Raw genomic sequence first — 26,442 nt, 5'->3', positions numbered from 1 at the left:
ATTAGATACTTAGATTCAATTGATGACCATGTTTTAAGCATCTGCCTTCCTTTCTCTTCATTTCTTACAAGCCCAGGCTGAGTCACAAGTGAGCTCCTTCTCTGAAGGTGGCCTGTGGCCAGGTCTACGCCATTCACACCCTTGGCACAGCCCAGTCTGGTTATCACAGGCAAGCTCGGGCAGCCACCTCAACCTCTCTCCGGAATCCACTGTGGGTCCCCTCTTCCTGGAGAGGAAAAGCAAGAAGGGGGTGCCAGAATGGGGCTCTAAACGTAGGTTCTAGCCCTCACCCTCTGGATGCCCAGGGGAAGTGAGTGAAAACACCTGGGATGTAGCCAAATCTAGAATCATCCCTGGGCATTCTAGAAACAGGTCATTAACAAAGGACTATCTGAACATATCTACACACACAGGGAACAAACGTCTGTGAGCTCACACACAATTCGGTGCCTAGATTCGGTATGCCAGCAGTGGTCTCTGCATCCATGACCAAGCTCAGTTCTCTACGGAAGGCTTGTCTGCAGATGCTTGTGAGATGTGTTTATGTATGAGAGATTAAGTTGTCTCTGGAGGGGACCTCCCACTGCCATAGGAGACCAGAGTTACAAAGAAAATCCTGTTGGTGATAGCGGAAAGTCTCTTATGCTAGAAGGGTTCAGTGATCTACTAGAGGGGTACAACAAGTCAGCATTCCACCCAAGCTGACCACACCCCCAACCCACCCACACCTTCCATTCAGAGCTAGCTCTATTTTCAGAGACACAGGCTCCTACAACAGTTCTTACTGCTGACTATTCATGGTAATTCCAGCCAATAAGTTCTATTCTGTGGCTGCAATGATCCTTAAAAGAAGATCCATGAAATCTTCTTGGTCATTGGTAAGAGAAGTAAGAATTTCACTTGGCCCTATATTAGACCAATCTCACTTGGTCTCAAGGTCGGGGTTGTTTTTTTTTTTTTTTGAGACTCTGGTTCATCATGTTTGTATGATAACTCCTAAACTTTACACAATGTGAATAATATGCATTATCTTTATTCTTTGATTTGTTGGACCTATTTTCACATGTCCTTTCCTGTAACATGTAAGTGTCAGTGTCAGTGTTCTCATGCATTACAATCCTTAATATCCTGGGTCACCAAATAGAAGCTCCAACAGCCCATGTGTAAGGAAACATATGATATTAATAACAATACTGGGGGGCGCCTGGGGGGTTCAATCATTAAGCGTCTGCCTTCAGCTCAGGTCATGATCCCAGGTCTTGGGATTGAGCCCCGCATTGGGCTCCCTGCTCAGCGGAAAACAGGCTTCTCCCTCTCCCTCTAGTGCTCCCCCTGCTTGTGTTCCCTCCCTTGCTGTCTGTCTGTCTGTCTGTCTCTCTCTCTGTGTCAAATAAATAAATGAAATATAATACTGGGACTTATTGAGTGCCGACCACATGCAGGTCTCTGTTGTAAGCACTTCACTGGCATCAATTCATTTAGTCCTCACAACAATTCTGTCAGGAAGATACTATCGTTACTTTCATTTTACATATGAGGAATTTGAGGCACAGAGAGTTTAATGACTTGCTTAAGGTCATGCAGGTAGTAGAACCAAACAGTTCTCGTAAGCTCCCGACCTATAACTGCCAACATTTTGCTGTTCAGCATTGTGGTTTTTTGCCCAGGGTATAGAATGGCACTTTGTTTTACTTTAGAAAACTGAGGTCATAAATATACTTAACACGTGTTAAGTAAGTCTTTGTTCGGGATATAAATTTGAAATATCTGTATGATGTACCTTTAGATTTTATTTGTTTGTTTATTTGTTTGTTTATTGAGAGAGTGCTCAAGTGCACAAGTGGAGAGAGGGGCCGAGGGAGAGGGAGAAAGAGAATCCCAAGCAGGCTCCATGCTCAGCACAGAACCCCCGCCCCGCCCAGGGCTCCATCCCACCACCCAGAGATCACGACCTGAGCTGAAATCAAGAATCAGAATCAGATGCCCAACCAACCGAGCCAACTGGGCACCCCATGTACCTTTAAAAAATTTTTTTTAAGATTTTATTTATTTATTTGACAGACGGAGATCACAAGCAGGTAGAGGCAGGCAGAGAGAGAGGAGGAAGCAGGCTCCTCGCCAAGCAGAGAAGTCTGATGCGGGACTTGATCCCAGGACCCTGAGATCATGACCCGAGCCAAAGGCAGAGGCTTAACCCACTGGGCCATCCAGGCGCCCTGTACCTTTTTAATTTTAAGAAGTTTTTCAAGTGGCAGAAATTTAACCTTTGTGATGTCTATTAATCTTTTCCTTTGTGATTTCTGTCACTTTTTTTAAGATTTTGTTTATTTATTTATTTATTTATTTATTTGAGAGAGAGAGCGCATGAGCCGGGGTAGGCACAAAGGGAGACAGAGAGAGAGAGGACCTCAAGCCGACTCTGCCTTGAGCTTAGAGCCGACTCGGGCTTGATCTCACCACTCTGAGATCAGGACCTGAACCGAAGTCAAGAGTCAGATGCTTAACCAACTGAGCCACCCAGGTGTCCCCACATTTTTTGTTTGGAAAATCCTTCCCTGCTACAGGATCACTATCTCATCTTCTGTTTTTATTGTTTCTTTTTGACCTTTAATTATTATTTAAGTTATTTGAAATTTATTTGATGAATAACGTATCCGTTGCCCTGATAAGTCTGTGGTGTTTCCTTCACATTCATTACGTTCTTACTTATTCTAAGATCAGTTTCAGAGTTGACTGAGCTGCTTATTTAATACATGTTCTTTTCTAGAGCAAGCTTTCCCCCTTTTTTCCTTTTTTCCTATCATGCCTTAATGTTCTGCCAAATAAACAGTACAATTATTGCATTAAGCAATATTATTGTTGGTTAACCTAACAACTTAATTTGAGAAGTTGATTTATTTAAGATATTCAGATTTCTCTTTTCTTCCATTTTATTTTATTTTTTAAAGATTTTCTTTATTTATTTATTTGAGAAAGAGAAAGAGAGAGCACAAGCTGGGGGACCAGAAGAGGGAGAGGGAGAGGCAGGCTCCCCACTGAGAAGGGAACCTGATGAGGGGCTCAATCCCAGGAGTCTGGGATTATGACCTGAGTGGAAGGAAGACACTTAACCTACTGAGCCACCCAGGAGCCTCAAATGAAAGCATTTAGATTTCTTTAAAAAGATTTTATTTATTTATTTGACATACAGAGATCACAAGTAGGCAGAGAGGCAGGCAGAGAGAGGGGAGGGGAAGAAGCAGGCTCCCTGCTGAGCAGAGAGCCCGAGCGGGGCTCGATCCCAGGACCCTGAGATCATGACCTGAGTTGAAGGCAGAGGCTTAATCCACTGAGCCACCTAGGCGTCCCAGTAAAAGCCATGTTAAAGCTAAATGCTGGGTTAAAGCTCTGCCTTTGGCTCAGGTCATGATTCCAGGGTCCTGGGATCGAGCCCCACATCGGGCTCTCTGCTCAGCAGGGAGCCTGCTTCTTCCCCTCCCCTCTCTCTGCTTGCCTCTCTGCCTACTTGTGATCTCTCTCTCTGTCAAATAAATAAACAAAATCTTAAAAAACAAGCAAACATGGCTTTTATTACATTCCATAATATTTTTTGATTCCCATAATTCCCGTAACTATGAAATCTATAATTGATTTTTTAAAAACAACTTTTTGGGAATATATATATATGTACATATATATATATATGTCTTATTCACCTGTTTAAAGCATATAGTTCAATGGGTTTTAATATATTTAGAAAATCGTACCCTGAAACAAATAATACATTATATGTTAATTTAAAAAAATTTTTTTTAAAAGATGCTAAAAAAAAAAAAAGAATTGTGCAACTAACACCATCATTTGTTTCCAGAACATTTTCATCACTTTTAAAAGAAAACCTGAGGGCGCCTGGGTGGCTCAGTGGGTTAAGCCGCTGCCTTCGGCTCAGGTCATGATCTCAGGGTCCTGGGATCGAGGCCCGCATCGGGCTCTCTGCTCAGCAGGGAGCCTGCTTCCTCCTCTCTCTCTGCCTGCTTGTGATCTCTCTCTGTCAAATAAATAAATAAAATCTTTAAAAAAAAAAAAAAAAAAAAAAAAAAATAAAAGAAAACCTGAGGGCACCTGGCTAGCTCAACCAGAAGAGCATGTGATTCTTGATCTAGAGATCATGAGTTTGAGTCCCATGTTGCATGTAGAGATTGCTTAACTAAATAAACCTTTTTTAAAAAGCAAGAGAGTGGAGCATGTGGGTGGCTTAGTTGGTTAAGCATCTGACTCTTGATTTCAGCTCAGGTCTTGATCTCAAGGTTGTGAGACCGAGCCCTGTGTTGGGCTCCGCACTGGACATGGAGCCTGCTTAAGATTCTCTCTCCCTCTTCTCTCTCTTCCCCCTCCCTCAAGGAAAAAAAAAAAAAAGACAGAAAAGAAGAAAAAGAAACCTACCAGGATTACTTATTCCTCACTTCTCCCAGTCCCTGGAAGCCACTACTCAACTTTCTACCACCATAGATTTACCCATTTTGGACATTTCATATAAATGAAATTCTATAATATGAGGCCTTTTGTGTCTGGCTTCTTTCACTTAGCATAATGTTTTCAAGGTTCATCCGTGTTATCCCTTGTGTCAGTACTCCATTCCTTGTCATCACTGGATAACATTCCACTGTACAGATACACTACGTTTGATTTGGTTTTGAGACCAAACGGACTGATGGACATTCGGGTTATTTCTGCCATGGCTGTTATGAACATTCAGGTACAAGTTTTTGTGTGGAAATATGTTTTCCTTTCCTTTGGGTGGTATCCGAGAGTGGAATTGCTAGATCATATGGTTAACTCTATGCTTAACCTTTGAAGAACGGTCAAGCTGTTTTCTAAAGTGGCTGCACCATTTTTCATTTCCACCAGAAAAGAGACTTCCAGTTTCTTCACATCTGCATCAACAGCTGGTATTTCAATGCTTTTTGTTGTAGCCATTCTAGCAGGTGTGAAATGGCACCTCATTTATTTGCAATGATAACTAATGATGATGGTTATGAGTATCTTCTCATGTGAACTATGGCTGTCCATATAGCACTTTCAGAAAATGGTCATTTTTAATTGGATCATTTGTCTTCCTATTTATTGAATTGAATGAGTTCCTTATATGGGCTAGATATTAATCCCTTATGAGATATATGATTGGTAAATCATATTCTCCCATTGTATGAGTTCTACTTCTCACTTTCTTTGTTTTTTCACAGTCTTGAGGTCTTTTATTTTCTTTACGTTTATCATGCCATGAATTTTCTTTTCACTTTCTTGATGCTGTTATTTGAAACACAGAAGTTTTTAATGTTGATGAAGTTCAATTTATTGTTTCTTTTATTGCTTATGTTTTTGGCATTGTATCTAAAAACCCATTGCCCAACTCAAGGTCACAAAGATTTACTCCTATACTTTCTCCTAAGTGTTTTATAGTATTAGTTTCTTAATTTAGGTCTATGATCCATTTGGGTATTTTGTTTGTTTTAAGTTGATTGATTGATTATTGATTGATTTAAGAAATGTCTACACCTAATGTGGGGCTTAAGCTCACAACTCCATGATCAAGAGTTACATGCTTGGGGAACCTGGGGGGCTTAGTGCGTTAAGCCTCTGCCTTCGGCTCTGGTCATGATCTCAAGGTCCCGGGATTGAGCCCCGCATTGGGCTCTCTGCTCAGTGGGGAGTCTGCTTCCCACTCCCCTCTTCCTGGCTCTCTGCCTGCTTGTGGTCTCTCTCTCTCTCTGTCAAATAAATAAATAAAATCTAAAAAAAAAAAAAAAGAGAGAGTTACATGCTCTACTAAGTGAGCCAACCAGGCACCCCTCTATGATCCATATTGAGTGAATTTTTGTATGTGGTGTGAGGCCAGGTTTCAACTTCATCCTTTTACATATAAATTTACATTTGTCCCTGTGTCATTTGCTGAAAAGATCATTGAATTGTCTTGGCATCCTTGTTAAAAATCAATAAATATGATCGTTTATTTCTAGACTCTCAATTCTTTATTATCAATCAATATGTCTATCCTTAAGTAAGTACTATGCAGTCTTGACTATTGTATATTTGAATTTTTAGTTTATCCTTTGGAATATAAATGTATATTGAAAGCATTATTTTAAACTTTCAAGTTTTTAAAAAAATTTTTTAGATTTTATTTATTCATTTATTTTAGAGAGAGAGAGACTGAGTGTGGCGGGGGTGGGGGGCGTGGGGTGGTGGTGAGAAGCAGAGGAAGAGGAACAAGCAGACTGTGCTGAGCACGGAGCCTGATGTGGGGCTTGATTCCACAACCTCAAAATCATGACCTGAGTCAAAATCAAGAGTCAGGCACTTAACCATCTAAGCCACCCAGGTGCCTCTAAACTTTCAAGTTTTTAGAGACTTAAGCTTTAGTATTCTGTTTTATGACATGTGGTCATTTAAGGCTTAATTTGCAGTTTCATTGCACTTTAGCTTAAAAAAAATAAAGGTAAGAATTTCATAAAGTACACTGCTCCATTTGTAATTATTAGGCTTATGAATTATAATATTTAGAATTGCCCTGTCCAGCACAGTAACCAGTAGCCACATGTGACTATGGAGCAACTCAAAATGTGATTAATGTAACTAAGGAACTGAATTTTAAAATTTCACTTGACATTTTCATCACCCTCAAAAATTTCCTCATGCCCAGTTGCTATCAATTTCCATTCCACCCTTGTGGCAGGCAATCTGCTTTTTGTTCTCAATAGATTTGTCTATTCTGGACATTTCATAATAATGGAATCATACAGTTTGCAGCCTTTTGAATCTGGTTTCTTTCACTTAACATAGTATTTTGAGGTTCATTCATACTGTAGTATGTATCCAGGCTTCATTCCTTTTTATTGTTGAATAGTGGTCCATTATATGGATATACCGCATTGTATTTCTCCATTTACCCATTCATGGACATTTGGGTTGTGTCAATTTTATGAAATTTTAATTAATTTAAAATGTAAATGCTGAAGCCAGTAAAATAGCTCTCCTTCAACCACAATTTTATTGCATTGGGAAGACTACATTTCTCTTGAACCTCTGAAAATTTAATGTACGAATTGAGATGTGCTGTAAGTGTAAGTGTAAAATACACACTGAATTCTGCAGACTTAATAATAGGCTTAAAAACATAAAGTAAAAAGTTGAAAGACGGAAGAAGGAACAGAGACTATCAAGATAAATTTGAAAGATTAACAGAAATCACAAAATAGATCTGACTCTTGATTTTGGTTCAGGTCCTGATCTCAGAGTGATGAGATCAAGCCCGAGTCGGCTCTAAGTTCAATGCAGAGTCGGCTTGAGGTCCTCTCTCTCTGTCTCCCTTTGTGCCTACCCCGGCTCATGCGCTCTCTCTCTCAAATAAATAAATAAATAAATAAACAAAATCTAAAAAAAAGTGACAGAAATCACAAAGGAAAAGATTAATAGACATCACAAAGGTTAAATTTCTGCCACTTGAAAAACTTCTTAAAATTAAAATGGTACAGGGCGCCTGGATGGCCCAGTGGGTTAAGCCTCTGCCTTTGGCTCGGGTCATGATCTCAGGGTCCTGGGATCAAGTACCGCATCAGACTTCTCTGCTTGGCGAGGAGCCTGCTTCCTCCTCTCTCTCTGCCTGCCTCTCTGCCTACTTGTGATCTCTCTCTGTCAAATAAATAAATAAAATCTTAAATAAAATCCGGAAAAGTCATCCTCAGGCTGAATCCGACTGGGGCAAGATTGCAGATTATGAATACACAGGAGTTGCTACCCTATCACAAACACTGATGTCAATTTTATCTTTATATCTCTAAATATTTTATCTACATTTAATTTTTACTTAATTTATTTAATCTAATTTGTTTTAGTTATTTAATTTATAATGTATATTTATAAAATATAATTATTATATATGATATTATAGTATATATTATATAATTACTGCATATTGTATATTATAATATTACATTATATATTATGTATTATTGTAATTATAATTATAATTATTGTGATTATATAACTTATAATTATATAAGATCATATAATTATACTATGATTATATAATTTTTCTGTTAATATAGTATATTGTATATACTATATTAATATTTATTGATGGATTTGATTACATTTTATCTTTACTTCTGTTTTTCCTGATTATAAAAGAATGACCTTCTGGTTGTTAGAAATTCAAACTGAGGGGGTACCTGACTCAGTTGGTAGAGTGTCCAACTCTTGATCTCTTGGCTAGTGAGTTCGAGTCCCACCCTGGGTATAGAGAGATTTCTTTAAAAATTCAAATTAGGAAAATATATAACTTAGGGAAATTCCTTATTGTGACACAAATTCCTTCCATATTTTTTCCTGTGCTTTACAAATGTATAGTAATCTAAAACAGATAGTCTGAATTTTTTGTTTAATTTGTATCAATACAAGATCATAATCATATTTGTAATGACTTTTTCCTCCACTAGGTATGTTTTATATATCTTGCCATGTTTATGCATAAGGTTTTAACTCATCCTTTTTCTTTTGATTTTTTTAAAGATTTTATTTATTTATTTGACAGAGAGAGACACAGGAAAAAGGGAACACGAACAGGGGGAGTGGGAGAGGAAGAAGCAAGCTTCCCGCCACCGAGCAGGTAGCCTGATGCAGGCTTGATCCCAGGACCCTGGGATCACCACCTGAGTGGAAGGCAGACACTTAATGACTGAGCCACCCACGCACCCTTAACTCATTGTTTTTTAAAGACATACATAATATTTCATTGGTGGATGAAATGCACTCTGGAGACCATTTTCTGTGAGAGAAACTCCCACAAGTGCACTTATTAGGTAAATGGATGAGAATATTTTAAATTTTAATAGATAATTTCCAAATTGTCCTTCTGAAAAGAGTGTAGGGATCTGGGTACATTTGGTAGTAAATTACGTTTGCATTCCACTACGTGTATGAAGATGCTTGTTTATTCACATCATCACCAACACTGAATGTTATCAAGCCAGTTAAATCTTTGCAACCAGCGTAATGGGGACACGCACGCACACACGCGCACACACACGGGCACACACACGGGCATGGGTGTGTGCGCACACTTCAGCCATCTGCTTCCTCAGTGACCTGTTGTTTAGCATCCTTTATTTTTCTGTTGGGTTCACTTTAAAGACCTCTGTGTATATCAGAGAAATCAGTCATCTGTCCTATGTGTTGCAATCGTTTTTCTCATTTGTCTTTGTCTTCTGACATTTATGGTGGCAATGCAGGGAGTGGCTGGCGCACCGGGTCTGAAGGCCAACTCCAGCTTCATCGCCAACAGACGAGCCAAATGACCATAGTTTCGTTACTCAACCTCTTGCTCCATGTCTGTAAACTGAAGAATCAGAACAACACTTAGCTCATGAGGTTGTTACAAGAATGAAATGAGTGTAGGCATATAAAGTTTCATCCTAGCGCTTGCGTGAAATAAGCACTAAAGTCGTATATACCATTATTATTATTATTATTATGCATTCAAATAGTTTTAATTTTATGCAGTCAAATTTATTGATCCTTTATGGTTTCTGGATTTCCTGTCATATTTATAAAGGCTTTTCACCATCTAAGATTAGAAAAATATTTGGGGCACCTGAGTGGTTCAGCGGGTTAAACAGTGGACTCGGTTTCAGCTCAAGTCATGAACTCAGGGTTGAGAGTTTGGGTCCCACTTTGGGCTCATGATCAGTGTGGAGTCTTCTTGTCCCCCTCTGTCTCCCTCTGCCCTCTCCCCACTCTCTCTCAAATAAATAAATAAAATCTTTTTAAAAAAAGAAAGAAAATTATTCATCAAGCGTGCGATTGAAAGGAGTCTTCGGGAATCCATTCACAATATGAATTCCCCTCCCCCATTTTACTCTCTTGTAAATTAATTTGGCTGTTCGCATACAGGATTTTTTTCCCCAGAAAGATAATTTAATTTTACTTAAAATGGAGGCTAAAAGTCCAAAATCAAGGTGTCAGTCGGGCTTGCTCCCACCCAAAGGCTCTAGAGAAGAATCCTTCCTTACTTCTTGTACCATCCAGTGGATGCTGGCAATCTTTGGCTTTCTTTGATTTGGGATGGCTAAGTCCGATCTCTGCCTCTGTCTTTGCATGGCCATCTTACCTCTGTGCGTCCAAGTCCCTGTTACCCGTCCCCCTCCCCAGTTTTATTGAGAAATACTTGACATACCTCCCTGTATAAGTTCAAGGCATATGACACGATGGCTTGATTTATATACCTTGGGAGATGACCACCACAATAGGCTCAGCTAACAGCCATCCTTCCTGTGCAGTCTGTCTTGGTCTCTGTGGTGCAAGGGGGTGTTTCAGACATACCCCATGGTCTCGAATCCTCTCGGCGGTGTCTTACTCTTGAATAGTTGTTAGCTGTTCTTCTTGGGAGAGGGTGTGAAGTCGGGAACAACCTAGATCACCATCTTGGGGATAGCACAGCTCAGGAGTTTTTTAAAGGGGAGCCCTGTTGTATTCAGCATGTATGCAATGACCAAGTCGGGTTGTCTTTACAGTGTCTTGGTTTGGGGAATAGACTAGGCTCACTTTGCAATTTTATGTCCAAACGGTGGGCCTGGCAAGTCATACAGCCCATCCCCCCTTCATAAACTAAACAACTTGTACTTGTCAAAAGTGCCAGCTCCGTGCCGAGTCCCCGCCCTCAAGGACTTCACAGTCCAATGAGAGAACAGAAAAGTCATCAGAGGGAAGGTGTCATCAAAGGCCTTATGTTAGAAATAACATCCCTGATGGAAGAAAAAGCTCATTGTGTCAATACCAAGGAGGGGAGCAGAGGACATTTCAAACAGTGGGGACAAGATGTTCAGTCACTACTCTACAAATCTGTGTCTGCCTCTAATGTATCGGACTCTCTTGCTACCCCCTCCACAAAGGCATAGAGAACAGGAGGATAACCTGTAGCACTGGAAAGAGGTGAAGGATGGAGAATAGCTAGAGGCCAGATCCCAGAGCTTCAGACTCAGACCTCTGTCCCACTTACAGCCTTAGGAAAGCAGCTTCCCTCCTCTGGGGCTCACTTAGCTCGTCCCTAATGTGCAGCCTCAGCTCATGTCCTTAGGCAGCTATGGAAATCCTGTAAGATTACACATGTGTAAAAATTCTGTCCCGTACAATGTAAATATTTGACACCCTCAGGGTACTTTGAGCTGCAAATTAATAACTGGAGTGGTTCCTACTGAGGGGACTTCGCTGTGGGTTCAGCCTGTCTGCATTCCCCAGGGCTTCCACACCTGCTGCCCGCAGAGGGGACAGCTTCCAGTGGGGTCCCAACTCCCTGTCCACAGTGCGCCCTGGTCTCCTGAGTCTTGATTCCTGCCTCTCCTAGTCTTGTTGTTGACCCAGGTCAGGACTCCAATGCCCTTTAACCCTGACAAAGATACCCCACAGGAAGGTCGAGCCTCCTCACCTGATAGGTTGTTCGTAGCGGGATGGGAATCTGCGCCCCCACTCCAGGTACCTACTGTGTTCTTTTGGCCTTGTTTTCCCCAGGCATTGGCACAGGCGCCTTCCTGTCACTGGCAATTCTACCATCTGCTTATGAATAAGAGCTATAGGCATAGAGGCAGGTCAGATGCACATCACCCAGCCAGACCTCAACTCCTCCCCATGCTGCGAGAGCCCAGAGAAGTGCATCATTCTAGAGATCTGAAGACCACTGCAGAGCACAGCACCCCGCAATCCTAGTCCTGTGCAGAGAGCACAGAAAGGCGGCTGGCCGGCGGAGGGTCCCTAATGGGAATTAGGGAAACCTGTGTTCCATTTTCAGCACTGTCTAGTTATGGGAACTTGGACAAGTCCCTTCTTTGCTCTGGTCTTCAGTTTCTCCATTTATAAAATGAGAAGGCAGGCCACTGGGCTGTCCTGTTGGCAGAGGGACATGTGCATGGTTTGAGGTTGAATGCCTTTAGGTGGAGCTGACACTTCCCAGTGAGAAGCATTTGCCCCCACTTTTACCGCTGAAGGCACCTGAATTTGTGTTCTTTGCTGCTCCGCAATCCTGGCTCTTGGGAAAGGAGCCAACAGCTCCTGGGCTTTTGGGCACCACTATTTAAGAGGCAGAACACTGCGCTGGCCGCCAAAGGGAAGAGGTAAATACAGAACCAGATCAGGCTAGGTTACCTCACCTTTTGGAGGTCAACCTTGACCTAAGATGCAAACACTGAAGCAGTCACTGGGTTTCCCAAGGCCTGTGGTCCTCATGGCAACAAGAAATCTTTCATGCTTTTCTCCCACACTTACTAAGAGGCTGGCCTGGCTTCACAGCACCTGTTCAGAAGGACACAGTACCACAGAGGGTCCCCACCTGGTTTAGTGCTCGGCTGTCACCATCTTGAAATTCTCAATAATTTTGAACTTGGGATCCCATATGTCCATTCTGTACTGGGCCCTACAAATTACTGTGGGTTACATTATACCCATTTGGCAACCTTTTATCATGTATCTACGAGCCCCTCCCATTAGGGTACTGGTTCCTAAGACAGACTCCATGATTACCAGAGGAAGAACATTCTGAAGGATTCTTCTTATCCTTCAAGGTCCAGCTGAGATGGCATTGAAGTCCATGAGGTCTCCTCTGACCTCCCCAATGGAGGTTTTCCTACTTTCCCACTTTATCCATATCTCACATGGCACCCATCACTCTCTACAATTGATCACAAACTCCCTGTTGGAATTAGTCATTTCCACAGTACGCCCTCTGTGCTCTGACTTGCCCCCAGTGGATGGATGCTCACTTAGTAAGTGTTTGCTGACTGACTGGAGAGCAAACAGAGCTATCTACTCAGTACAGAGTACGGGGCACTGCATACAGTGGGTGCTCAATCAATGTGCTGACTCATGCTCTGAGCAGGCCTGGTGGTTACATCCCGTGGCCAGGCCCTCCCCCAAGGCAAGAAGTCCCATGGACAATCACTGTCTCCTTTTCCTACATAGTGAGGCTAGAGCCCACGAGGTCCAGAGTGGGACTTCTCAGATACAGTGTCTCCTGGTACAGAGGTGGAGGCTAATTATCCTCCAAAGTGCCTGCGGGCGTAATTATATTAAAAACCCCAGACACTTGCAAAGCACTTCAAAGTCTGCAAGCCATTTTCATAAACATTATCCTCAAACTGTCCTATAAGTCAGGACAAACACTTCAACACCAGTGATGTGGTGGCTGTTTTAACATTTTTTTTTCTTTTACTACTCATTGTTCAATCTCTTTTATTGTTCGCTGAGGCTCATTGAGGAAAAATTTAAAAATACAGAGAAAGCAAAAAGGGAGAGAATACTAGAGAGGACACCGTTCCCATTTAGTCCATAGCTTCTCAGATGCACCTAAAAATCGGATAATGCTAGCACTGTTTTGTGATCATGTGATGCCCGTTTTTCATAGGTGGCTAACTGAGGTCCCCCGTCCCATAGTGAGGGAGGGACAGTGCTGAAGCCTGACTCCAGGGATTATCAGAGACCACTATTCTTATCCTGGAACCCGGCTGCTGCTCCAATTCCAAAGGGGCCAGAGAGACTGAATGCCCCTCTATTTGATGGCCGTAGGAAAGGAACCCCAGCAACAAAGTGATTGCTCTATTGGGCTGAGGGGAAAAGACATCACAAGTGTCCAGGCGCCCCACCATTCACCAGGGGTGAGGCTGGGCAGGGCCTAGGCTGCAGAACTGGACTTTGTCTTGCAGTAAACAGCCCCAGGGATGACCGGGGTCGGCTCTCGGGCAGGGGGCCCAGAGGAAGCAGGTGCTGGGTGGCAGGATCAAGCCCGTATACGACTGACCCCAGAGAGCAACTGGATATCTGTTTGGTAGCCTTGAACAGTCCGTGCCCTTTGTATTTTTAGAAAGGGAGTGAGGGCACAGCAGTGACCCAGCGGCTGCCTCACTGCCCTGGGGCATTGCCCCAGGCTCTGAAAGGGTCCTTCTAAGATGGGTCGGGGCCAGCGGCTGGGGCAGGGCTAGCCGGCCTGCCTGTCTTTGCCCCGCCATCCCTCCCTTCCTCCTTCCTCTTGTCTTCCTCCTTGCCCCAGCACACACTACTGCTGTGTCAGGCACCAGAGGGAAAATTTCCTCAGCGATCTGGCCTTCCAAAGCTAAGCAGAAGCTCACAGAACAACACACTGTTTAAGAGTTAGAGCTCTCTGGCCTCAGACAGACCTGGGTTCAAATCTGGGCTCCGATCTCTCAAGCTATGTGACTCCATGCGACTTAGTCCCTCTGAGAGTATGCTTCTCCCATAAGGTTTCTATGAGAAGGGAGAAAATGCTTAGAAACACTCAGAAGAGTGACTGGAACACGGTGAGTTATGAACAGATGCAGCTCTTTGCCATAAATCTGGCAAACTTCTGGAATTTGGGCTGTTTAATCTGTTCAGCACCCACAGTGGATCTAGATCTAGAGAATGCCTGAGGGCGGGATGAGAACCGGCCTGGACCCACTGGACGTTTTTCCTGAGGGTTTGACAGAGTTTGGCTGAAGTTCTTTCCTTCCATGTCTGTAGACCGGACCAGGAGCTAGGTCATCACAATGAGGAAGGAGGCGGGGATCCTCTCGTTCTCCAAAGAAGGAAGCTGGAGAAACAGGGAGGTGGCACAACTGGCCCCAGGCCACGGAAAGAAGAAATGTCAGCCAGCCTCCATTCTGAGCCAAGCCCAAAGCCAACCATTTGCTCAACCTCCACTTCCCCAGCCCCCGGCCCCTGGTGTCCGAGCTGTCGCTGAGAGTGCAGACTGTGTGATGTTGGCTTCTCCCTTCTACATTCAGACCTTGAGGATGGAAGGGAGAGCAGGTATGAGAAGTCAGGCGGGGTCTGTTGCACCTGCAGGGCCTGAGCGGCAGAGCGGGGCTTCCTGGGGGGCTCGGGCTGTAGGTCTCCCAAAAGGCTGGGAGACCTCTTTGGACTGGCTGAAGCTATCTGGGTGCAGTGACGCAGGGCTGGCAGACCCCTGACGGTGGATCCCACCCTGGCTGGGGTCCCTAGGGTTCTGCTCTGGGGACTCCTGTCTTTATGCTGATCCCATCTGCCTCTGGGGCTGTAGGGAGTGTAACAGCATCGTTCCTTGCGAGCAGCTGTTCTCATCTATGCCAGGACCCAGGCACTGCAACCACAGGGACAGCAGACACGCCCGCGCGCACGCCCGCGCGCACAAACAGAGGGTGTACGCTAAAGTTGTAGGGAGGACAGAGAGGGGTCAGGAATCGACATGCCCTTATAAGGGGCTCCAAAGAAGAGAGAGACCTGTGGAGCACAATTCACCATGCTTCTGCCTCTCAAGCCCCACTGAATGAAGACAGGGGTGACAAGAGCATCATTTGTTCATTCGACACGCGGGGCTAGGTGCCAGGCTTGGGACACAGCTGGGAACAAGGCAGATTGAGTCCTCATTCCCATGACGTTGATCAGCTGGCGTGGGATTGAAAAGGTCTTTTTATCTCCTGGCTTCCCTGCCATCGCCCCCCACCCCACCCCACACCGCCTTTATTACACTTTACTCTCTGCTAAGCCCTGTCATTTTAGGGATTAGGAGAACAGGGATACAGGGAACACAGGGATCTCTGCTGTGTCCTAGATGCCTGGCACGTGATAGGGGCTGAAAACATGTTTGTTGAACGGAACTGAGTAGGAATCTTGGCAGGCTCTCCCGGCAGGCCTGGGTGGGGTGGGAAAGGCACCACCTTCCCTTTTCCCACCTCCATGTCAGATAGGATCTGCTTCATGAGGTCTCCTCACCTGGACTGTCGCCAGATTGTGGGCACAGCTTTTACTGCTTCTGACTCTAACCGCCTGAAAGCCCAAGGAAATCATCCTCACTTTTGGGAAGCTCCTCATCTAGTGGGGACAGGGGCGCCTGGGTAGCTCTGTCGATTCAGTGTCTGCCTTCAGTTCAGGTCATGATCCCAGGGTCCTGGGATCGAGCCCCAAGTCAGGCTCCTTGCTCAGTGGGAAGGCTGCTTCTCCCTTCTACCTCTGCCCCTCTCCCTGTTTGTGCATGCTCTCTCTCTCTCTCTCAAATAAATAAATAAAACCTTTCTAAAAAATGTATAATCTAGTGGGGACCTTAAAAACGCACACACAGGGACGCCTGGGTGGCTCAGTTGGTTGGGCGACTGCCTTCGGCTCAGGTCATGATCCCAGCGTCCTGGGATCAAGTCTCACATCGGGCTCCTTGCTCCGCAGGGAGCCTGCTTCTCCCTCTGCCTCCATCTGCCTGTGCCTGCTCTCTCTCTGTCTCTCTCTCTCTCTCTCTGACAAATAAATAAGATCTTTAAAAAACAAAAACAAAAACACATGCACACTATCATGTGGAATGGTGATATTTTGCTCTAGGATTCATGATTCTGAAAGCCATTTTCACTTACCTGTGTTTAGGCTTCCCATCCGGATATGGGACCTACCACAAAATCCAAGGTTCTACAAGACCAGGAAAGGCTCAATAAATGTTACTGAGTGAAGACATAAAGGGAACTTAAGGGTAAACGTATCAGACTCTTATAAACGGGCTCAGGAGGAACAGCGACTGGGCAGCAGTGGGCGCTGGGTAACAGTGGGCGCTGGGTAGCAGTGGACACTGGGTAGCCAGGAGCCGCCAGATATGCCAGCTGCCGGCGTGAAGGACAGTGGAAAGATCTAAATATGTTATGTCTACATACTTCAGTGTCCACTCTTGAGAGGTTTATAGGGCCAGTGCTGCCAGAGACTGCTGCTGTGGGTAAGCACCTAGACTCCAGAGCCTGCCTGGGTTCAAATCCCAGCTCTGATATTTAACGGCTCAGTGATCCCGGGGAAAGTCACTGAATCATTCCGAGTCTCAATTTTTTCCTCTGTAAAACAGGTACTATTAAAAGAATTCAGTGGCAGGGGTGCCTGGGTGGCTCAGTTGGTTAGGCATATGCCTTTGGCTCAGACATGGTCTCAGGGTCGTGGAATCGAGTCCCACATCCAGCTCCCTGCTTGGCAGGGAGTCTGCTTCTCCCTCTGGCCCTCCACCTGCTTGTGTGCTCTCTCTCTCTCAAATAAATAAAAATAAAATCTTTTTTTTTTTTTTAAAGAGTTCAGTGACAGAATCAGTACCGGAGGGTCCAGCACTGAGCTTAGAAGACAGTAAAGATATTTGGTAATACGGTGTAGACCAGTGGTCATCCAGCCCGAGCTCGAGGGGGGAAATCCCTTGAAAATACAGATTGCTGGGTTCTGCCCCCAAGTTTCTGATTCAGTCGGTCTGGACTGGACCCCAAGAATTTGCATTTGTCACAAGTTCCCAGGCACTGCTGCTGCTGCTTCCCCAGGGACCACCCTGAAAGAACCACCCGTACAGAAGAGATAATATGGCTTTAGGATTTTGACCATAGGACCATCCTGTATGTAGTATCTGGAGACTCTGGGCAGGTGACCTTGGGGAGCCTCAATGACTTCACCTGTAAAACGGAACTGTTCCCACCCACATCGCAGGGGTCATGTCTGGCCCACAGCATTATCGTTATTATTGCTCACATTTCAGCTCGATTTGTTGGCCCTTGAAAGATGAAGAGGCGTACAGGGAGTAGAGAGGGGCGGGGTAAGGCTGGGGAATGCTGCGGAGAACCCCAAAGTCAAAGTAGGGCCTAGAGCAAATGTCTGGAAGCCCCAGAGCAAGGTGCTAATTCAGGAAGTACTCTCGTTGAGGGTATTGGGAGAGTGCAGAAAAATTCTTTGGAAATTTCTATGTGGCAAAGCCATGATTAACTTTGGACCCTAACTGAGATGACGGTGTTTCCTGAAAGCCACTGACAAGGTGACCTCTTACTAAGAAAGAGCAAACAGGTCACATGGGGTTCCTAACACAACCTCTGTGCCTTCCTGTCCCTCCCCGCACACTCTCTTCCTTTTATATATAGCCCCCTTTTGTTAGAAAGTAACCCTGTCACCTCCTGAACTCATAGATCTGCGCTTGGGCTCCTAGCCGCTAGCAGGTGGAGCTAGCCTGGCGCTCCTTGAGCTATTTTCTGGAGGGGGGGCCCTGGTGGTAAACAGTGGTACTGCAGAGCCAGGGGCGACATGGGGGGTGGCAGGGGGGGGGGGGAGCTCTGCCCACGTGGCCAGTATTTGGGCTCTAAAGCCCGGGTTTGCAGCCTGGGCCAAGGGCTGGAGCTTCTCAGCAAGCCTGCGCCCAAGGTTTGGAGGAGATTTCTGGGTCAGTTGGGTATTATTATTATTACCGGAATAGCACGCAAAAGACACCCCACCAGAGGTGGTTTAAGAGACTGTTGATTTTTAAGAGTGAGAGCCACTGCTCTTGGTACAGGACGCCCTCAATCAGAGCACTTGCCCCAGACCGAGGCCTCAGGGGTCTGAACTTTTGCAGTTTTGGCCTGAATATCAGTGGCAGCTTCCAATCTGAGTCATTCACTCCCTGAGGCCAGATACCAGCCCAGGGGAAACCCTCTCCCTGGATTGGGGGTTTTCTTTTAAAGGCAGATTCACTGTCCAAACACTTACTCCTTTGCCCTCCCTGCCCAGAAGTTACTGCGCATGAAATCCCACCCTCAAAAAGCCTTTCTTTTTACCTTTTAGGAAAAAAGGAACCAAACTCTTTCAAATAAAAAATTCAATATTATCATCCTTTATTGTGCATTGAATACAGGCAAGTCACGGAGCTAGGCCCAGGGGAGACCCATACCTAAGATGAAATCCCTACAGTAAAGTAGGTGGCCAGAGGAGCCATCTAAAAAGGTCTAAACAAACCCTAGGCCAGTACGGAGCAAGCCAGCCTTTGTCCACGGTCTGGGTAGAGCGTGCCCAGCGACAGGTTCTAGAAGGGAGGGGAAGCTTGGGTGGAGAGGGCATGGGAAAGAAAAGCCTTACGTCCCAGAGCTAAGCAGGAGCAGGCCGGGAAGGGTGGGGTGCGTTCAGGGAACAGTGAGTAATGTGATGTGGCCCAGGGCTGCTGAACATCATTGTGCCTGGCACCAGCAGGCCAGCCAAGTGAGCGGTCATAAGTAAGGGTTAGCTCTCTGCCCCCTCCTGGGGCTGGGAGGAGAAGCAGGCCACCAGGCTAGAGAGAGGGGTAGAGGGAGGCGAGTGGCCAGGGCCTGCCCCACTGAGTCCCAGCAGAGACCCCAGAGACCCAGTGGAGGTGGGCTGGTCCGAGAATTCCCCTCCCCGATGGATGGGCCTGGGGCAGCTGGCAGGTGAGGCTCCTCTGGGTGAGGACAGAGGTTGCCAAGTGGGCAGAGAGAGGCATTTCAAAGACTTCAGGGGCGGCTAGGAAGAAGAGTGATGCCTTCCTTCGAAATTTGGGCTGGAACAGGCCCTGAGTCACAACATATTATTGAAAACGCCTCTAGGCCCACAGGTGCAAGTGTAAGCCTCTCCCACCTCCTATCTGACTCCCAGTTTCAAAGCCCACTCACCCACTTCATCTCGCTGATGTTAAAATTGTTGAAAAGACAGCAGCTTTGTGCTAAACAGGGAAGACATGACTCCCATTCCATAGAGGGAGAAGCTCCCCCTTTGTTTTAACCACTGGCCTTGTTAGGGTGAACATTCATTTTTGTCTTAAATTTATTATTATTTGTTCAATAGTTCAAATATGCAAATGGTTCAAAATTCAAAAGGTATGGGTACAAATCTCTCTCTCTCAACCCTACCTTCCCCCCCTGCCTGGGTCACCTCTTGCCAGTTTGAACCCAAGCCTTTTGACTTCTCCTGCACTGGGCCAAGGCTCAGGGACACTGCGGGTTCGAGAAAGCTGAAAGGCAAGTCTCACTTGCTAACGGTGCTCTACCTCCTCTTAGCAAGTATGCATATGTATCCTTAGGGACAAGTTGTCTTCTTTCCTCTTCATACACATCTTTTATCTTTCCAACCTAAACTCCTTGGAGGTAGGGAGTAGGCCTTCAACTCCTGGGAGCTGGTGGAGGAAGGATTCACAGTATGGGGTCTGGCACATAGAAAACGGGAACACAAACTGTACTGTGTGACCTTGTGCAAGTTACTTTGGCTCTCTGAGCTTCCAGTTTTCAACTACACCGATCATGCCCTCACCAGCTTCCCGGGGTTCTCGTGCGGACTCAATAAGATGACTCGGGTCCACGTTCAGCCTTCTGCCAGGCGCCAAGCAAGCCCTCTGTCAGTAGGAACAACTAGGGTCCCCTGGGGAACTGAGTTTGTGCACAGTTAAGATGGACCCGAGGCACTCTCTCAAACTTAATTCTGACAGAGGATTAGGGATCTTGGGCATCTAATCTAAAGCAAACTGGCGTAGTCGGCCACCCCAAGCCAAATGTTTACGCAGATCATTCTTCCTGGGCCGGCATCTGCTCTTTCCCAAACCAGCCTTCTAGCTCATTCCCATCTGCTTTTCAGGAGAGGCCTGGCCTTTCTGGACAGTCAGTCCTTTTGAGACCAAAAGAAGGGCCAACGGGCAAGGGCTCCTCTGGGCCTCTTTTGTCTGTAGCATTGAGTACCAGCGGATACACAAGGAGATGAGACACGCATATGGCTTTTCTCAGGGCTGACACTAATGACTCACTGGCTGGTCACCAGTGCCCTTGAGCTGCCTGGGGCAAAGTGACTCATTGGCTGCCTCTGGGCCTCGCTCCACAGCTGCCTGACCTTTCCCTCTCTCTCGGGGGAACGTCCTCAACCCCTGAGACTCTCCGACTGGGGGCTTCCCCACTCCTACATCACTCCGGGTTCAGAGGGACCCAGGAAATTGCGTATTCTAACCCTCCTCATCTCACTGATGGAAAAAAGCCACCCCATGGTGGCGATTGGCTTGCTCATACCTCCAACTTGTAGTAGCACCAGGATTTGAACCCTGGGCCAGGGTGCCCTCTGTGATACTCTCCTGGTTGCCACAAGGCCCTACCTCCCGGCCCGCTCCTTCCCTGCCTCAGGCTCCAGGTCCCAAACATTCCATGGCTTTGTGGTGGGACAGTCACTTACCCCTTTGAAATCTTGTTTCTGTGAAAGGACAGAATGATCTCTTGGAGCCTGTGGTCCCCATGACCATAACGCCAATGAACAATGTAAAAGTCTGTTTACTTTTCTGTTAAAACAGGCTTTCCTTTCCTATCCAACTCAAGTTTTGTAAAGAAACAAAAAGATAGGTCAACAAGGATGAAGGGACCCATGATTGTCTGGCAGAACAATGGAGCGAGCAGCGGTGACTTCCAGGGCTGGAATCCACACCAGCCTCAGGAGCTGGACCTGGCAAAACAAGAAGGATAGTCCGAGTGGAAACAAGAGGGGAGGACAAGGAAGCGAGAGGATGTGATTGTGCTAAGGCAGGCCCAGGAGGTGGGCAAACTGGGGAAATTATGGAGTGGATCTGGGCCGACCCCCAAGCCTCCCTGCTCCATCCCACCTGGGTCAGCAAATCCATGTCCTCTTGGTGCCCAGACCCCCGTGGCGCTCCAGCATGGGACTCTGGATCTAACCCCATCTGTCCCCACACCCACCCCTGTTCCAACTTCCTACCAACCCCCATTCTCCTGGCGTTCAGGTGTCTTCGGCCTGATTTTGATGGGGTGCCTTTCCCACAGGTCTCTGCATTTTAAGCAGGGATTTTGTAATCTCTGGTTCGGTCTGCTGCATAATTTTCCCAGTTTGCCCACCTCCTGGGCCTGTCCTCAGGTTGAGTGGGGTGGGCTGGAATAAGACAGAAGATACTGAGGGTCACTAAAAGTCACTGAGAATTTTCAGACTGAAGGAAAACATGAGAAGAGCTTGGAGTTTTCTCTTTTCTTTGGGAAGAAACAAAGATAGAATGAGTTCTGTCTCCCCATAGCCTCCCCAGCTCCAGAGATGGGATTTTCCTCTTCTGTAATAGCGGCGGAAACTGAGGCCCAAAGTGCCAAGCCTCGAGGCAGAACTGGGCCCCAAGGCCGGGAGCCCTAACCCCCAGGCCCTGGCCCTGTGCTAAGGAGCCAGAGGAAAGGGGCCCAGTGGAGCTGGGTGGAGGTAATGCGGGGCTCGGGGCAGCCCCGCCTCGGAGGTTGCAGCAGGGGGCCAGGGGCTGCTTGGGGAGGGGGCTAGGGCTAGGGCCAGAGGACTGAGGAGACTAGAGCCAGGGATTCCCAAATCCCAAGAAATATAATGACTCACGCTGGGTGGCTCCGCAGGCCGGCCCAGCCCACATTCCCGGGTCTTTGTTCCCAGCCAGCCAAGGCCCAGCCTTAAAGGGCCAGCTCCTCGGGCCTGGCCAGGCCGCCCTGCACCGCCCCCACCCTCCTCTTTAACCCTGACCCTTCGCGGGGTTGCTCCTGGACTCCGGGCTGTGGGAAAAAAGGGTGGCGTCCCGCAGGATTTGGGGGTTCATCCAGTTGAATCCTCAAACTGTAAGCGAGGGCCGTCAGGTCATTTCATACATTCCTCTGCCTCTGCACCTGAACCAGCCAAGAAGGACTGTCCTGCTTTTTAAAGATGTTACCTTGAGGGGACCCTTTTCAAAGCAACTTTTCCAGAGTCTCAAAGCAACTCCCCTCTCACACCACCCCTCAGGCTGCAGCTTGGGCTAGAGGTCCCTCTGGGGGGCGGGGGGTGGGGAGTGGGGGAGGGGACACTCTGTGCTTCCCCCACCCCACCCCACCCCAACCCCTCCCACCCGGGCCCTATCAGTATTGGTCTTTCCTTGAGCTCTCATTTCACACACGTGTTTGGTGACTTTGGGGTTAGCCCATCCAGACTTGTGAACCCGGCTCCCCGTTCTGGGCCCCCGAGGGCTCCGGGCTCCGGGCGGGTCCCGCGCTGCCCGCAGATTCCTCAGGGGAGAAACACCGTCCCGGCGCCGGCGCTGCCGGGGTGCCTCCAGGAACTTCTTTGGACCTCGTACGCCACCATGTGGACACTCTGGGGATCGGGAGCCTTCTGGGGCTTCAAGGGGGCAGACGTGCCCACTGCCACCTGACCAGACACTGGAAAAGCATCCTTAGGTAGAAAGTAGCCCGGAATTAGCACACATCAAAATAAAAGCAGGTTAGAGGGGGAAAGATAGGCCCGCACCCTCCTCTGACTCATACATCCTCTGTGAAATGGCTTTCTTAGAGCCATTTAACCACAGAAGCCTCGCAGCTCTGTGAAAACTTAGAGATAGCAGTATTTTTTGTTAAAGCTTGGGGAGATCTTTGTGTCCCCGAGTAAACCACTCTTTTTATCCCCCAACCCCTCACCCACTTTTTGGGCAAAGCTCAGAACACAGCACTAGATCCGTGTTGGGTTTAAGCTTTTGTCCTCTGTGTTCATAGGCAATTTTAAAAGAAGTGGGTCTCCCCTGAGGCTTTCACAGTAATTTTGAAGTTTCTCAGATCTCAGATTGAGAGCCGGCTGCGGAGGGAACAGAAAGTGCAAAGCTTGTGGCTACCGGGCACCCTGGAGGGTAGGATAAGGAGAGGAGGAGTAGACATGGCCCACAGGAAAATCCATGGGCTGGGAAGGCGCACTCGCAGTTTTTCCCCAGTCAGAAGCACTTTGAGCAGTGGAGAGGCCTGAGGACTGCTCCACAGACTCTGTCACTTAGTAAGTGTTTTTGTACCCTGAACAGATCTGTAACAAATGGGCCAGAGCCACAGGCTGTAGCTTTGAGTCCTGGTCTTGGCATCCCTGGTCCTAATCAACCAGGCCAGCTGGCTCCAGACAAGTCCAGCATCCAGAAGGAGCTTCCAGAACCCTCTGAGACCTGCCCCATCCACCCAACTACCTATCCATCCACCCCACACACACACACCCACACACTCAATATATCACCTCTGTGGTCATCTGCGGGGTCAGTTTCCCTACCTCCAGTCTGTGACATCTTCCTAACCGCCCCCTCCTCTCCTCTCTCATTTGCTCTGGTTCAGTTCCTTGTCACCGGGACCCCAAATCAGACCATAATCTTTCAATGGGTTTCCCTGCTTCCGGGCCCTCCCAGGCCAACCCACCCTGGGTACCACTCCTGAATTAACTTTCCGAAAACATACCCAAGTTCTCGTGGTGACCACAGATTGCCTGCAGCAACCCGTCTGAATTTCTGGGCCCAACCCTGAGGCCCCGTCCGTATGTTCTGTCTCGTTACTCCATCTTTCAGAGTGGGTGACATCTTGGGAACATGAGCTTTATTTTTCAAAGTCAAATCAAGGGTAAATTATGTCAATAAATCCTAGCAAAAAAAATTTTTTTTTAAATTAAATGAGGCTCTTTTCACTAGTACGCATTGCCATGCATGTCCATACACACAGCCAGACATGCATTCTGACGAGCACAGCTGTGGCCTCAGCGCCCTTGGCCACAGAGTTGAGTGGGACCCAGGTACAGCTCATGACCCATGTGCTAAGCTGTGGGGCCACAGCATTATGTGAGCAGAGGTGCCATTCCCATTCCACGGGAGCCTCAGAGCTCCTCCTGTCGTTTTTGAGATGCCTTCCTCTCAGAGGGAAAGAGAGGGGCCCAAGTGCCGGCTCGGACAAAATAGACAATGAAATGATGGTGCAACATCTCAGAAGCAGCTGAGAACTCACCACCGCCCCTCGCCCTTCCTCAGATAGAAGTGGGGAGACCCTTGGGGACCATAAATGACAACGTACCATCATTTCAAAGGTCCTTTCTAGTCCAACTCCTCACTCTTTCAGGCCGCAGAACTGAGCAGGCTGTTACTTGTCCTCAGCTTCCCACCAGTTAGAGAAAGCTTGAGAACCTCTCTCCTCCTTCCAGTCTCTCAGTGGCTTCCCTGCGGGAGAGTCCCGGGTCAGCCTGCGCTTTCTCTGTTACAGCCTGGGAACCCCAACCCCCGGAGGAGCCAGCCCATCAACCTGAACCACTATGCCACCAAGAAGAGCATGGCAGAGAGCATGCTGGACGTGGCCCTCTTCATGTCCAACACCACGCGGCTGAAAGCGGTGCTGGAGCAGGGACCGGCCTCCCACTACTACACCGCCCTTGTCACCCTCATCAGCGTTTCTCTGCTCCTGCAGGTGGCCATTGGAATCCTCCTCGTGGTCATTGGTGAGGATCCCAGGCCTGGAGGGGGCCTCAGGGCCCTCTAGTGGGAAGAAAATCCCCGACTGCCTCCCTGAGCCTCCCCTACTCTGGCACGCCAACATCCCAACCATTGGCTAAGCTGGTGGTAGCCCTCCACAGCTAACACCCAGCTAACAACTCCTACACAGTGAGAGCAGGTCCCTGTCCTGCCTCCTGGTCTTCCACATAGTGGTCCCTCCACGATACCTGCTAAACGACTCTCTTTCCTTACTTGTGGCAGAGGTCCTTATGGCCTTTAGTGTGAGCGTGTGTCCCACTTATAAGACCCAGTGGAAGTTTCCAAATCCCAGTGAGGGGGAAGGAGGCACAGCCCAATGCCTACCACCTCCCTTGCTTTTTGCCACACGGATCTCCACGGTGCCAGACTTTCTCTGGCCTCTAGTGGATGCTGCGGGAGAGGTTTTGGGCTGTGAACTCACACTGACCCTTAGCTTTCCACTTGGTCCGCAGCACGTTGGAACCTCAATGAGGTAGGAAAGCAGGGCCAGGTTAACCAGCTCAACAACACGGCCACCAGCCTGGTCGCCATCACGGTCGTCATCAATGTCTTCATTACGGCCTTCGGGGTACACAAGACAGGCTCCCTGGCTGCCAGGACCTCAAGGAATCCTCTCTGAACACAGCCTTGGGACCCAGGTGAGAGAGGAGGAGAGGTTCCCCCGGGTCCAAGAGTTCCAAATGACCTTTCTCCCGGCTCTGGGGATTTGGGGTAAGAGTGAGATCCTTTCAAGGACCAGGGAAAAGATAGATCTGAGGCAGGAGGGGGTCTGAGAGCACTTGGATTGGGGCCCAGAAAGGCCCCTCCTGCTGCTAACAGGGGAATCTTCCTCAGCGGTCAAGCTGGGGTTTTTCTAGAGCCTGGGATGGATGGGAGGCAGTGTGGTTAGTGCTTGGCTCTGCCCCTCTGGCAAGAGGAAAGATGCCGTATAGGATCCCTCTCTGGCACTGCCCAGCAGTCCCTGTTGCTCAAACTGGGGTCAATGGACCAACAGCAACACCAGCTGGAAGGTTGCGGGACACGTGGGATCTCCAGCCCCACTTCAGATCTCCTGAATGAGCGCCTGTGTTTGGAAAAGTTTGCTAGGGGAATTGTGTGCACAGTAAATCTGAGGACCGCTGGTCTGGCCTGCCCTCCTCACCGTCTCGTCTCTGCTTCCCCCTACAGGTCCTAGGTCTGGAACAGCTTCCGCCTCTCCTACCCACTCTGCTAGGCTGAGGGGCCCTTTCCATAGCCCCTGGGAGAGCTTGAGAAGGGCAATGGAGGTGCCCTTCCTCCCCACCAAGAGCATCTGAATAAAGATGTGCTCTTTCACTGGTCTGAGTGAATCCCATCTTGGGCTGGAGTCCTGAGCTCAGAATGGGGTACTGCCGACCTTTCTTTCTGGTAGTATCTCCTGCACCTGAGGC

The 26,442-nt window shown here is 47.5% G+C and overlaps 1 protein-coding gene across 2 annotated transcripts in view; it reads left to right on the top strand.

Annotated features, from left to right (window-relative positions):
- Positions 1-26,347, top strand: part of NINJ2 (ninjurin 2) — a 94,173-nt gene extending 67,826 nt beyond the window's left edge. For both annotated transcript variants that reach the window (XM_004773719.3, XM_013046442.2), the window contains 3 exons: positions 24,768-24,999; positions 25,486-25,671; positions 26,201-26,347. In XM_004773719.3, coding sequence (XP_004773776.1) covers positions 24,768-24,999; positions 25,486-25,652 — 399 coding nt within the window. In that variant the 3' untranslated portion in view covers positions 25,653-25,671; positions 26,201-26,347. The remainder of the gene's footprint in view (positions 1-24,767; positions 25,000-25,485; positions 25,672-26,200) is intronic.
- The last annotated feature ends 95 nt before the right edge of the window (positions 26,348-26,442 follow it).

The sequence above is a fragment of the Mustela putorius genome, unplaced genomic scaffold (assembly GCF_011764305.1).
Source record: "Mustela putorius furo isolate JIRA1106 unplaced genomic scaffold, ASM1176430v1.1 tig00003988_pilon_pilon_pilon, whole genome shotgun sequence".
Taxonomy (NCBI): domain Eukaryota; kingdom Metazoa; phylum Chordata; class Mammalia; order Carnivora; family Mustelidae; genus Mustela; species Mustela putorius.
This window is presented reverse-complemented; position numbering and strand designations above follow the sequence as displayed.